Source organism: Conger conger, chromosome 2 (assembly GCF_963514075.1).
Source record: "Conger conger chromosome 2, fConCon1.1, whole genome shotgun sequence".
NCBI lineage: Eukaryota > Metazoa > Chordata > Actinopteri > Anguilliformes > Congridae > Conger > Conger conger.
Genome location: NC_083761.1, coordinates 62,773,801 through 62,788,596, shown reverse-complemented (window position 1 = coordinate 62,788,596; position 14,796 = coordinate 62,773,801). Strand labels below are relative to the sequence as shown.

At 37.1% G+C, this 14,796-nt stretch overlaps 2 protein-coding genes across 5 annotated transcripts; both read right to left on the bottom strand.

The window, feature by feature from the left end:
- Positions 1-1,640: 1,640 nt before the first annotated feature.
- pvalb9 (parvalbumin 9) lies at positions 1,641-12,234 on the bottom strand. 4 transcript variants are annotated; one of them, XM_061222960.1, is made up of 6 exons: positions 10,647-12,234; positions 9,704-9,730; positions 3,944-4,011; positions 3,185-3,317; positions 2,316-2,425; positions 1,641-1,893 (listed from the first exon to the last, which is right to left on the bottom strand). In XM_061222960.1, exons 1-6 carry the CDS (start codon positions 10,850-10,852, stop codon positions 1,868-1,870), a joined length of 570 nt encoding a protein of 189 aa, XP_061078944.1. In that variant the 5' UTR covers positions 10,853-12,234; the 3' UTR covers positions 1,641-1,867. The 4 variants fall into 4 exon arrangements, with proteins under 4 accessions (XP_061078944.1, XP_061078946.1, XP_061078945.1 ...); XM_061222962.1 differs by lacking the exons at positions 9,704-9,730; positions 10,647-12,234 and adding an exon at positions 6,951-7,194; XM_061222961.1 differs by lacking the exons at positions 9,704-9,730; positions 10,647-12,234 and adding an exon at positions 4,506-4,744.
- Positions 12,235-12,376: 142 nt separating this feature from the next.
- LOC133113531 (parvalbumin alpha-like) lies at positions 12,377-14,467 on the bottom strand. The gene is made up of 5 exons (XM_061222964.1): positions 14,375-14,467; positions 13,658-13,724; positions 13,170-13,302; positions 12,828-12,937; positions 12,377-12,664 (listed from the first exon to the last, which is right to left on the bottom strand). The coding sequence occupies exons 2-5, from the start codon at positions 13,716-13,718 to the stop codon at positions 12,642-12,644; spliced, it is 327 nt and encodes a 108-aa protein (XP_061078948.1). The 5' UTR covers positions 13,719-13,724; positions 14,375-14,467; the 3' UTR covers positions 12,377-12,641.
- Positions 14,468-14,796: the final 329 nt, after the last annotated feature.

Below are 14,796 nucleotides of genomic sequence, written 5' to 3'. Positions count from 1 at the left end.
CTAAGGCTAAAACTAAGGGAAGAACTTACTAAAAGCTGATGAAACCCTACCCAGAACAGCTCCTGAAACATTAGGCTGATTCAGAGCAACGTATTATTGCAAGATAAATATTTGTTTCTTTTTTCTTCTCTGTATGCATACACTGGGCATAAATTTGGTATTCGATTTATTTAAGTTATTTAGGTGCAAGTCAATACATAGACTGCAAAGGGAAAGTTTGCGGTGAAGAGAAAGAGTGTTTGGAGACTTCAGACAATCTGAGTAAAATCAGTGCTGTGAATGATGACTCAGTTGTCCTGTGTAAAGTGCTCTAATGCCACTAGTAGTTTATGCAATGCACTAGTCAGCTGTCACAAGGTAGTATCCGGAGCTTTCCCTGCTCCTTACTCTAATTACAGAAAAATCCCTGCATTTGCAGGAAATGTTAAGTGAGGAGAAACTCTTTGACAATGAGGAAAATGTTCTCTCTCCAAACAAGCTATAGAATTCAAGGAGATATTAATAGGCAGATGACCCATTTATAAATGTATTACATTACATTATAGTCATTTGGCAGACGCTCTTATACAATAAAGTGCATATCATAACCAGGGACAAGTGCGCTGAAAATCCTAGAGGGAAGTATGGCTCCAAGTGTAAAAATACGTCTAAATTTAACTTTAAAAAAGATAGGATGCATTATATTTGGTTTTACAAATCCTGAGAACTGGCATAAAAAATGTTTCAGTATTTGTTTTACATAATAGTATCTAGGATGATATTTTTATGAATTAGGAATATATTGTTATTATTGAATAAACCTTGATGTGTAGGTTTCAGCATAGTCCAATCATTATTGTGAATAAGACCAGAGACTCATATAATCTACAGGGGATAAAAATGAATTATTACTACATTATTAATAGGATATACTACATGCCACAAACATGTAACATTTAAAGCCTGTCTCATTAATCATAAAGGCTTCCCCTTTATCATTAATAAGCATGTTGTTAATTTTTAAAATGGATTCAACTTTTGACCTCTGTCAAGAATTTTTATGGGGAATTAATATTATGGGGAATTAATTCTTATACAATTGACAATATACATTATTGGGTGTCTACTGTTTGATGAGGCTGAAATCATGAGATTATCACGATTGTCTCATGGTGAATATACACTGACATCAAATTGATTGAATAAATCATGTTCTTATACCTGTTGTAAGTCTTGTGCTACAATAAGCAATACATTTTCACATCATATCTGCAGTGTGTTTCACCACAGGTTAAACCTTTAAGGGATAAACACATGTCCGCTACTTATTAGCAGCATGTATACATAATACTGCATATTGTACAGCTACACTGATTTCAAAAAGTCACTTCTACCTTTTGCCAATATTTGCCAAATATATTCAAATTACACATACGTTTAATGCTTTGCTGAAAAGAATCCTGGACTGAGGACATTTTACACAAGTTTCAGAATTAATTCATGCTATATTTATATAAGGTGTATTTGATCATTTTCTTGGAAAGTACCATATTAAAATGCAAAAGATGAAAATATCTGGATTAAGATCCCAAGATATGACAACAGACAAAATGTACTAATGGGATAATTTTTTACATTCAAATAAACACCAGAAAGCAGAGTTAAAATGCACTTATTTATTTGTTTAGCAGTGTGGTTATTGGAACATTTGGATTACACTACTGCACAAACGGATCTGTACTGAAAAGGCAAATAAAAATGAGAGCATGTCTGGGAGACGGGCTTTGAGAAGCTCACAAGGTATAAAGTGAAGAAAAGAGAAAGCCAAATAAAATTCCTGGAACTGGTGCGGGATGAGGGAGAGACCTGCTTTTTTTCCAGGGACTTTTCAAGATAGAACCATGGTCTGGAACTCTAAAGGAGAGAAACACAACAGCATTACCTCAGTTGGCATAACACTGAGGCACAGACACAACTGCTTTGTATTGTGACCTGCATCTATTCTGTATTTACTGTATAGTATTTATCATGAGTAACATATCACTATAGCACTTCCTACCCAGACACCATTCTGCTCAGATTCATTTGAACACTTAACTAAAATTCAAACTCATGTAATTTATCAAAATGCAAAACCTTAAGGTTGTACATTATTTAACATTATATAATAAAGTGTAATGTTACATGAATCAATGAAATTATATTGAATTATTTTAGCCATTATTAGCCATTATTTTGGCTGTTTTAATTCATTGTTTCATCATGGGTGCCCTGAAATTTGAATAAATAATATAAAAGCACACTTCTGCTTTGGTAAACAATTCTGCTAATATCACCTTCTGCTCCAATTTTGCCATCATCGTCATCATCAGCAGCTGAGATGAATGTCTTTGCCTCTTTATCAGACAACAACCGAGCCCCTGAGGAGAACCGCTGGAGGAAGAATCTAACACACACACACACACACACACACACACACACACACTTTTAACTCACTGTATGACAAATATACAGTATATTATATGGTATAAGAAGCAGCACTCTATACTTGTACCGTATGGTATTTCTGGACCAAAGGCTATTTTAATAACATGAGCTGATAATTAGAAGGTTATATCAGTGTTCTGAGTAGTTTTGAGCTATTGAGCTTCAAAAATTCCAAAGTGAATGGGCTCCAAGCCTATATAACCATTTAATACTTTGAATACTTTTTTCATACTTTTAAACAGTATTTTTGTATAATACTTCACACAAAACACAAAATGTCAGTTAGAACCTTCTAATTCTCAGCTCACAGAATCAGAATTGTTATGAATGCCATTACATTGTCAAGCATGGATTTTAAGAGACATTTTAAAACTACAGGATTTGCATTTGAAGTCTTTGCCAGTGTGCAGTTTTTTCCTTGTTGGAAAAACAACTTTCCAATTGCCACCATTGAGGAAATTAACTCTCATGCTGAAAGAGTGCATAAGTATGAGCACATTTTTCAGATGTAGCAGCAAACTCAGTCAAATTTCCAAAAATTATGAGCACATTTTACCTGAATAACAAACAACCAAAGGATTGATAATGGTAATAACAGATACACAGGACAATTTTGTGAAATCAACTCTTTCAGAATACATTGGCCCTGATTGGGCTCATATGTACTCTGTTATTTTACAGTGTACAGTGATACAGGTGGGCATAATGAAGGACTAACTTTAGCTCTTCTTCTTCAATGAATCCACTACCATCACTATCCAGGATACGGAAGACATCCTTCACTTCTTGAGGACTTTTTTTGGAAAGGCCACACAACTCGAAAAACTTTTTGTAACTGAAGGATTCTGGAGCTTATGGACAAGGAGACAATGCACAGATTAGTTTTTCCATCTGTGGAACGATTAAATGCTGCGGACTAAAACACAGCATGACCATATCCCCCCCAGGAAATTTCAAGCTCAGCATGTTAAGATTAATCTCATTATATATGGTCACCAAGCATTGAGCTTCTTGCTAGAATTAAGTCATACATGATTTATGAACATACTTTGCTTCATGTTATTATGCAGGTTGTGAAAGCATAGCCAATTCCATACATTCCTAACAAAGTAAAATATTTTCTGCGGGTTGAAAAACAACCCAAAACACAAGCTTAATTTGGACTTTGAACAACACAGTAAAGTGCTCATAGTAAATCAACTCTTACTGAATACATACGGCCCCTATTGAACTTGGATATGTGTTAGAGTTTTACTCTGAGGGAAATAAAGTAGCCAAGAGCTACGTTATAAATCAATGTCACAAATGGAATTGCAATAAGTATAAAATAGCCTTGTTGTATTAGTGCACTAGCTCAAAGTAAAATGCATATATATTTTTTGGTGGTTAAGGTAGGTTACTTAGTAGGCCAGCCATGTCTTGCTTTCTTCAGCGAAAGTCTGTTTTGACAAAACACTTCAGCTACATGGAAGACTACCTTGGCAATCCTTGATAGCATTCTCGATGGCATCAGCGGAAAGGATTGAAGTGAGCGACATATTAACCCTGCCAAAATAATAAAGACACAACAAAAATAAAATTATAAATAAAAATTTTGCAGCACGTAAAATATCGGATCAATGAAATTAAATGACGCTTAGACAATTGCTCTGCCTGCCGGCGAATGATTTGATTTCACGGATTACTTTATGTTCTGCGGATTACAATCAATAGCAACACACAACATCCATCGTTTACAGAAAAATATCAGTAAGGGCTATCATATATGATATCAGTAGCCCTAGCAGATCATTCTTCAGCATAGACTTTCTGTCAAATTACTTTCCCATGGTCTAAAGCGACGTTACAATTACTTACAATATATACATTTACAAGTCATTGCTGCTTTCATGCAACTTTTACACGCATCCAGTTGTAATGGGCTAGTTACCAGTTCTTCCCGATCTGTGCATCACTCAAACCATCCCTGTATTCCAGGTAAGCTATACATTAAACAATGGCAACGCCGTTAATGCAGTCTCGCACAGCTGTGTACTTACCGCTTATGAACTTTCACCCAAGTGGAGCTCCAATACAGAGAAGTAGTAAGGCTATGTGGTACCTCCTGCCTGGGAAGGCGGATTTATATATGATGCGATTGCCCTGACAATGTGCAACGCTTGAGTTACCTGTCTGTATATCAAATTCTTACTGCTACTCCCTTCTCAAATTTCTTGCCTAACTAATTAACCTTTACTATTTATATCCGCCCGCAGCTGAATGCAGATAGCCTATGGGCATCTGCACCGCCCTTGAAGATGGTAAATTCACAAATGCATTTTTCTTTATTCTCTCTCTCTCTCTCTCTCTCTCTCTCTCTCTCTCTCTCTCTCTCTCTCTCTCTCTCTCTCTCTCTCTCTCTCTCTCTCTCTCTCTCTCTCTCTCTCTCATACACACACAGAAAAAAGAGAGAATTAATTAAATAATGACATAATAAAAGTTACAGAGGGAATTGCATTTTTGGTAACATTTAACATTGGCTGGGTTATTTCTATTTCAGGAAATCTGAGTTTTACAAAGTGGAAAAAAGTGGAAAAGGAAAGTAATACTTATTTGTCTACTCTTGGAATCAGCTCACAACAGATGGACTGTGATTATCCACATCTTATCTAATGTAACAAATTCATCACCAAACATTACCATAGCTTGACCCAGAATGCACTAGAGTACATATTTGCCGCTGTTTTCTGAAAACCATGAAAACACAAAAACCAACATTGTGTGCTCCATCCAAAGAGTTAAGAATAAACAATGTCCAATTACTTTATTGAAGACTTAGAAGCACACTTGGTTGAACCTGCTCTGGCCAAACCAGTGGTGAGGCAAGGATCTCAAAAAGAGAAAACCTGGAGCCAATATTAATGAGTATCCTAAAATAAAACAAATTACCTGTAATAATTAAAATGTTTAAAATTGGCCTCCCGAGTGACTCTTTTGGCGAATACTCTAACTCTGAGCTCAGGGTGAGAACCATAGCATAGAGTTGCTAATCTGAATGATATATATAATGTTAGTTAGCTATGAGCAAAAATGGAAGCTTTTATGCCTTTTAAAATATGAGCTTTTCCTGTCTCATTTCCAACGGGTGGCAAAAATCAATAAGAAATAAATACGAGCTATCTTATTATCATGGACACTTAAATTGGTCTATGTCTACATGTATTGAGAACATCAATGTGAAAAATTGATACGCTCTGTAAAATAGTAACATCTGATGAAACTAGCAGGAACCTAGCAACTTAATCTTAACACCGCTGAATATAAGTTATAGACATGCAAAATAAAAAAATAAGACAAGGGTGATTTGTGGCGGGTGTGGAGTTGGGTTGGGCCTACTATTTCACCAAAGTCTCTCAATATTTATACATTGTGCTCAAACAGTAAACAGGCTGAAGTATAGCGGTATAGACAGCAAATATTTAATATGCTTTTAATATAAAAGTGTATTGTTCAGAGAATTCAGAGAGGTAAAAAATGTAACATCTAGATTAAATATAATTTATCAAAAAGAATCTACAGTAAGGGGTGTAGGTTTTTCAAATCATAAAAGGGATTAACAGTATAAACTACACAAGAGTCAGGAAAACAACAGGGCTTAGGTGGAGATGAGTTCCACAATGATATTAGGAAGTAATTTTACACCGGGAGTTTTAGTGCATTGAACAGCTGGCAGAAAATAGTAGTGGCCTAGGGGTGCGTGATGCAGGGCTGGATGATCTGGAGGAAATAATCCTGCCCAGGTGAATTGGCTTGTGTCCTGTAGGACACTCATCATTCTCCACACTATGCCATAGTGCCCCACACTATGCTTTGAGTTTGTAAAGAAAACATTTGTTTGCCAAATTCAATTGCTCTATCCACTGTTTCTTAAAATTTTGAAGTTCAATAACTAAGAATAATCTCAAAATTAAGGCAAATGACTTAAACTGGAACAACACATTTCCTGTATTGGAGTGTATAACTGCATATTCCAGCTTTACATTTAGAAAGAAAATTGTAAAATAAACAAAATACATATTTCATTTCAATTTCATATTATGACTTTTTTCTTGCCCTGTGATAGACTGGCGACCTGTCCAGGGTGTATTCCTGCCTTTCGCCCAATGTATGCTGGGATAGGCTCCAGCCCCCTGCGACCCTGATCAGGATAAGCGGGTTCAGATAATGGATGGATGGATGGATGGGACTTTTTTCTTGTCACAATTTCAAATGGATACGAGTGATTAGGAACAAGTTCATTGAAATAATCTAATTAACAATATATACCAACATTAGGTTTACACTCCATGTATGTAATTCTATGAGACATTGTGCTCTTAACTCCTCCTCCACCATTGGGCCACAGCTGGATAGGATGTGGTTGAAGAGACAGAGGCAGTAAAAGGCAGGCCCAGGCATTAACGAAAGAGAGATGGGCGGACACCGGATCCTGAGGGGCAGCTTACCCAGTGAAGCTGATGTCACTGACCACACTGATACTTCATGTCCGATACTGTTACTGTGAAATAATTCATCCATTTGCATTTGCTAATTTCTTTACAAGTGTCCTCTTTTCTTCCTCATTGTTTTGCAGCTGAAACAGAGACCTCGTGTGGTGTGGTCAGTGGTCAACATGGGCGTAGGAGGATTTGACATTGTGACCGCGCATAGTGCCCTGTTCATCAAATTATCGTCCTCAAGGGCTGAGAACTTCTGCTCGTTCACCCTCCCTTTACCTGGGAGTCAAATGTGAAGACAGTTTAGGCAATCAGTTTGTCCAACTCTAATTGTTAAGTTAATAACCTGTGTTAATAACCTGACATTGTGACCGCGCATAGTGCCCTGTTCATCAAATTATCGTCCCCAAGGGCTGAGAACTTCTGCTCGTTCACCCTCCCTTTACCTGGGAGTCAAATGTGAAGACAGTTTAGGCAATCAGTTTGTCCAACTCTAATTGTTAAGTTAATAACCTGTGTTAATAACCTGACATTGTGATCGCGCATAGTGCCCTGTTCATCAAATTATCGTCCTCAAGGGCTGAGAACTTCTGCTCGTTCACCCTCCCTTTACCTGGGAGTCAAATGTGAAGACAGTTTAGGCAATCAGTTTGTCCAACTCTAATTGTTAAGTTAATAACCTGAGAAGAAAGAAAACCAGGACTTGAATTGGATTCAAGGGCAAGATTTGATGATCCCTGATGTGGAATACTGGAGACTTTAGAGAGAAAAGAGCAGTAACTATGAACTTGCAGGGCCATGCAATAGGCTGGTGTACTAGATCAAGTGACACACTGAAAATGTAACTCAGAGGCTACTGATTATATAGCTGCCTTGTGGGTATGATTACATAACACAAGTCCCAGAGTGGCATGTACAGTACTGTATGTACTAAGCTTAGTTGTTTTATCCAGTACTTAAAATTTACCATAATTTTAAGTAGTTTGACCCACAAACACTTGGGCTGAAACCCCATCAGCATATTTCTGGTCATCATGCAGCCAATAACAGCCAATAAAATAAAACCTCAAAATCCCAAAACTTGGACGATGTCTATCAACACCCTGTGTTGGTATGTTTTGTATCCTGTATTTCAGGCTTTTGCTCAGGGGTGGGTTCACAAGCCTGCTTGTCAAAATTGCCCATGCCTTAGACCTTGTATTCAAACCATTTACCTTGTAGGATCATCGCTCTGTATTACTTGCATACCCTTGCATATTAACTTGTCTCTTCTAGTATTAATCTAACCACCTACCCATGTTACATTACATTAATGTGACTCAAACACACATTTTTTCACATAAATAACTGTATTCACATTATCCGCATTTCGATGACTATTTTAGAAGTCACAGTTTCTGTGAATGCACTGGCTTTTCAGGTACTATAGATCTGCCAAACCATCAGCCTTCTTTTTTTGTGATCTGCAGTGGAAAGCCTTGTGTACAGGTGTCTTTAAAAATGTCTCAAGTCTAAATGACTTTTCAAATGTACAAAGAAGGTTTTCTATACTCATTCAGGATTGTTTAGCCGGGTAATTTGGCTTTTTGCCTTTTTGTACATTATTAATATATTACAATGATACTATATATTATATTAACTATGTTAAGAACTTTTAAAAAACATTAGCGGCCCTCAGGGGTGCCTGCAGTTATTGGTCTCTCTCTTAATTTGACAAAATGAAAGACTGGCACAGGCTTACAGATTGCATTGTGTGATTCAAACCCCATCTAGTGGTGTCTTAATGCTAACACCAGCCTGCTTCGTTTGAAGGCAACTGTCAGATAGGCGAGAGTGGGACATATTGTCACACTTTTCACTCTTTCTTACATTTATTTAGTGCTATACATCACAATGGAATACCTGTCACACCAAATGAAAGAATAAAGTCTTAGACACATATTTTGTGTTCATTCATGTCTGATTTCAGTACAAAGTTATAGACAGTTAAGTAGAGGGTATGCTCTTGTGACAACTTTCCCCATCGGTACCGACAAACAACAGCAGAATACAACTGTACTGCACTGTGTATCTGACTAATTTAAGAGTCAGATTCACAGTTCTGGTACATATAGTACATTACCTGGCCTTTGGTACAGCATTTGATAGTCCGATTCAGCTATGGATATGCCTGCTGCTCTAAAATTTGCCCCAAAGTCATTGAGACAACTTGACATGTGTGCTGATTAGGGCTAAATCTCAAGGTCAGCAAAAGTATCAAAATACATTTTATTCTCTCTGCTACTCAGTACAAAAATAGAATTCTGAACATTCATTCCTAAAAAAGGTAAAAACTACAAAGCTATCCTCACCTCAGATTACTGTCATTTTGACTACATAAAAAGTAAGTTGACCACAAAGTCATTGATCATTGGATTGATCTCAGATTTACTTTGTCCTTGTTAATATGAACACAGTAAACAGGCATTAATTTTATTGCGTTCCAATTGTACATTTCAACACTGTTGTTTTGTTGGAGTTGCTGTATCTGATGCACCTATGTATAATGACAACAAAAAAAATCATTAAATCTAAATAATTTGAACATTCATATTCAATATCATATGCATTAAATACTGTGTTTGTAAACAAGAGTGTGCAACAGTCTGTCAGTCTATTCACATACAACTGGTTAACAATAACAGTTCATCCCTGAAGTCATTAAGCCATCCCTTAATGCTTTGCCGGCTCAGGGTGGTAAAACAAATGAGGGGGGACCTCACCTTCTCTGCATTTTGGAGATCGATATCCTATAAGAAATAAAGTAATGTCAGTGTCCTTTTCACAACAAGTGTATAGCAGACCAAATGTATAATAATTTCTCATTCTAAATGTGCTAAGGTCACGGGTGGGGGACAGAGGAATCAATAGCAGATGCAGGGGTAACGTGCAAAAGGCAGGCTTTATTTAACAAGGGGCAGACAAGAACGTAATCCAAAAAACAGGCGATGGTCAAAATCCAGGCAGGCAGGTACATGAGGGGCAGGCAGAGCTTAATAATAAAAAAGGCAGAGTTCAATAACTAAGGAGAAACACCAAACCAGCAAAAGTACACACCAAAATCCAAAAAACACAGTCAAAAGCCAGGCAGACAGACAGACCAGACAGAATATTACAAGGGCAAAGGACAGGGGATGAGGATGCTAGGAATACACAGGGGAATGAGACAACCTAGGTGGGGCCAAAACTAATGAATGTTAGTTTGTTAGTTTGACAAACATATTAGCGTATTAATATAATTAGAACTATACAAATTCCATGTTTGTCTGGATTACTATATTAGTGCTATCTACAAACAGAAATGGAGAGAAAGCAGGACGTAAGAAAAGCGACACATTTTGTGAATTTTCTTTTTGAAAATTCTGAAAACACCTGAATAGTGAATCACCCAGACAGGGAAGTGTCTCGGGCTCAGAACTACATAAAGACACAGACAATGTGTCGAGTGCAATGACTAATGAATGTAAACCAGACATCCATCCATCCATTATCTGAACCCGCTTATCCTGAACAGGGTCGCAGGGGGGCTGGAGCCTATCCCAGCATACATTGGGCGAAAGGCAGGAATACACCCTGGACAGGTCGCCAGTCCATCGCAGGGCACACACACCATTCACTCACACACTCATACCTATGGGCAATTTTAGACTCTCCAATCAGCCTAACCTGCATGTCTTTGGACTGTGGGAGGAAACCGGAGTACCCGGAGGAAACCCACGCAGACACGGGGAGAACATGCAAACTCCACACAGAGAGGCCCCGGCCGACAGGGATTCGAACCCAGGACCTCCTTGCTGTGAGGCAGCAGTGCTCCCCACTGCACTATCCGTGCCGCTCCCGTAAACCAGACATGAATATGAAAAATAATACATTTACAAAAATAGTAAATAAACTAAAAAACAAAACTCATGACAGCTAACTCGTTGATAGAAAGTTCATTGTTTACTTAGAATTTCTCTGGAGGAATTATCGCCATTGTTTTGCCATTGTATACATCTACAAAAGTACTTGTGCATAGAACTGCTATTATCTACGTTTTATATAAGCTCTCTCGAACAGGATGAGCCCAAGTACAACCATCTCTGACCAGTATTTGTATTTGTCATTTATTTGCAGAGAAAATGTGTTACCCCATCCAGGTGTAACAAAATTCAATATAACTTCAGCTCATCAAAAAACTGACGATGGGCATTTTATTGAAGTGATGACTCAAAAGCATTTTAGCTAATGACATTACATTTCCAATAGTCTATAATTTGTTTGGCTTGCATAAAACAACACAGCATTTTTTCACCAGTGTAACGAATCTGTAGCATTTTCAAAACTCATGCGGAATCTGTTGCGCTTCAGCAAAAACAGATTTTATGCAAAAATGTATTTTGCAATGCATAAACAGAGGACTTCCTTTGGAGGAGTTCCAAGGAATCTCTCAACTGAATTAATATTTCTGAGAAAGACAGTGAAATCACCGTTGACAACACAATAGCATTTTCAGTGATGTGACCCAATTTTATATCGGTGTGCACCTAAATACTTCTTATTGTTCAGTATGCTTATAAATAAGGAGCCAGCCTGCCTTTGTATAATAAATAGCATGTGAAATTCTGGAATGTATTTGACTTGTTGATAGGGGTTGGGTATTTGACAAAAACTTCAATCAATCTACCTCAATGAACATATTAGTATACAAGATGGTATTATTGTGATTACTGTGATTATTGACAGAGAGGTATAGGGGAGAGTGACAGAGAGGGGGAAGTGCAAACACTTTTTTTCAGGATAAAAAGTGTTGTATTTCACATTTATGTAAAGCGTCTTTGAGTACCTTGAAAAGCGCTATATAAATAAATGTATTATGATTATTATTATTGTATAGTTTAGTAAGCAAAATGCTACATTCTACCCCCAATAACATCCATACTATAATTTAGGCTTAATGTGTCCTTCTGGAGTTTCCAAATTCCAAATGCTAATTTTTGGTGATATTGTCCTCAAATTTCAAAGGGGATTTTTAAAGTGTTATGACTTGGCTCCATTATGTTGGTAAGTGCACAAGCCACAGCTGCAATAATCTGTATCCAATAAAAACAGAAAATCTTTTCAGTGAGAAAAAAACATCCAATTTCACTGTGTTTGGGCTACTGTAACTTCGTTTCAGTAACATTTGAAGTAATTATTTCGCTCTAAATCTTTCAGAAGAAACTGAGATTATGCCTGTAGTCAAACTGGTTCAAGAATAGTAACTATTTTATTTTGGGTATGCAATTTTTAAACTTGTGTCAAGAAAAGTGGTGATACTTAAGTAGTTAAACAACTTAGCCTTAGTTAATTAAACATCTGTATGCCAAAGGCTACCATTCCAGAATGAAAAATAAATGAAGATAATAAAAAAGATGTTCTATTGCAAAAGAATATTTATTCTTTTCTTTTTTGTTCCTGAAAAGTGCATCAGATTTTACAGTAAGCAAAATTCATATTCAAGACATGAAAGACAACTGCACTACATTTACAATCATCACTTTGGACAAAGTGCTGCAAGAGAGGAAACAGTCTGCAGGCATGTCACAGGCAAATGTATAAAAATTATTTATATTCAGATGAAAAGGGGAGGTCTTGGGCAATGTTGTTCCATCAAGGCAGGAGATGTTGGTCAGCTGATATTTACTTAAGCAGAGAGGAGAACTCTGCAGGAGCAAAGAAAATATGAAACAGATTTTAGCCAAGCAGACAAAACATTTTTTATGTTGAGTTATGCAACACTCCTATATCCTAGGAAACATTTGTAACAATAACCGTAATGATCAGTCTCTGTTATGAATGTGATGTATTTTATGAAATGTCTCTCACCTTCAATTCCAATCTTGCCGTCGCCATCAGTGTCCCCAGCTTTAAGGAATTTGGCTGTCTCAGCATCAGTCAATGCTCTGGCACCAGCAGAGAAGTTCTGCAGGAACAGTCTGGAAGCAGGATAAACCAACACTTATTTGGGGGAAATGTAATTTTCTTTCCAAATAAAGTACATATTTTTATAAAAATTAAGAAAGAAATACACTGCAGTAGCTACCTGAGACAAGATTCTAACATATCTGAATGCCAAATGATGGGAAGGATATTGTCTTGTAGCTGCTGTAACTATGTGTTGTGGGTTGGGCTGTGCTGCTGAATTTTATATATAGTGACAATCCTTACTTCAGCTCATCCTCCTCAATGAAGCCACTCCCATCCTGGTCAAGGACGGCGAAGACCTTCTTGATGTCATCGCTAGATTTGCCTGTAAGTCCGATCTTGGCAAAGAAATCCTTGTGGTTGAAAGAGTCAGCAGCTATAAAACAAAAGGTTATTATTATTATTATTATTATTATTATTATTATTATTATTATTATTATTATTATTATTGTCGTTATATCCGATAATTTGGGAAGTCTGAAAAATGCATTATTAGCATATAAATAAATAAATAAATAAATAAATACTTTTTTATGATCATGGAAGTTGCGCAAATTATTAATGTGCATCAATAACACTAGAACACCATTACTTATTTTAAACTATTTTAACTATTTGTATTCACTGTGTCGTTGATTATATAGACAAAAGAAGGCGTAGCCTTGTGCAAACATGTTCACATTGCTAAGGTGTATGAAGTGCATGCACGGATCATAAACGGGTCAAGTTACCTTGGCATGCCTGCAGGGCTGCAGTGATGTCAGCTTCACTCAGAACAGCGCTGAATGACATTTTTAGCTAAAGGAGAAAAAAAAAGAAAATTTGGGAATTGTACCGAATAAAAATACCTTACATATATTACTTTTAGACCGTTAAATTTTGCCTTGGATTAAGATTTTAGCATTGCCAAGAGTAGGCAAATTCGTGTAATGCTCAGCCTAATCGCTGCTTTATCTTTCCAAAGATGCATGTCCTTACTCAAACGGTGCAGATTAACATTCTAGACTAATAACAATTTTACTGATCTATGACATACTTTTTTATACATACATTGTCACAACCACACCAGCTAGAATATACAGCTATTTTACCAATCAAATCTTAATTTTGTAAACATAGGCTATTTATTTTTCACATCAATAGTTTAATAATTTGTCCGCGTCTCTTTGAAAGACAGTTGTGATACATTCCAGACTTGGTGCAAAAATTGTTCATTTGGTTCCTTTGAAAGCGTTGTCAAGTTTGTATATGTCCATCCATTCTCTCCGAGTTCCAAAACCAAATTTCAATATAAACAATAAAAAGTCGATTCGTGTCGATACTTTCGTCACCCGGAGTCTTGTCGTTCCGCCATAGCGTTGAAAAGGAAAAGGTGCAGGTAAAATCACAGCAGAAACAGAAGAGCGCACACTTGTCTCTGGGCTTATCCTCTCTAAAGTGAGACTCACCTCAGCTGGGGTTGGGCGAGAGTGGGTTCGGTGCAAGATTCGAGCTACTGCAGTGAACTCCCAGCTGGAGCTCTCAACCTTATATACTTTCACTCACCCGAAATATGAGGCATAATGTAACAGACACCAGATGCGAAGCGGCGGGTTGAAAAAAAGTGTCCAGTAGTCAGACCGTTCTATTTTTATCTACATAAATGAAGATACTTAAAATGTGCGTGTTTGCAAAAGTCCTTAATATTCTGCAATGCAATGCTAATAATATATGCTGCTGATATAGATGAAACACCAGTTGCTGGCAATACAGATTTTGTCCCGACATAACGCAGACTCTCACATAGCCTGTTGGCTGTAAGGTCATTTGCATTGACAGGGCATTCAGGAAGGGAACACGGAGCCATCAAATAGCCTCGACCTAATGGTTG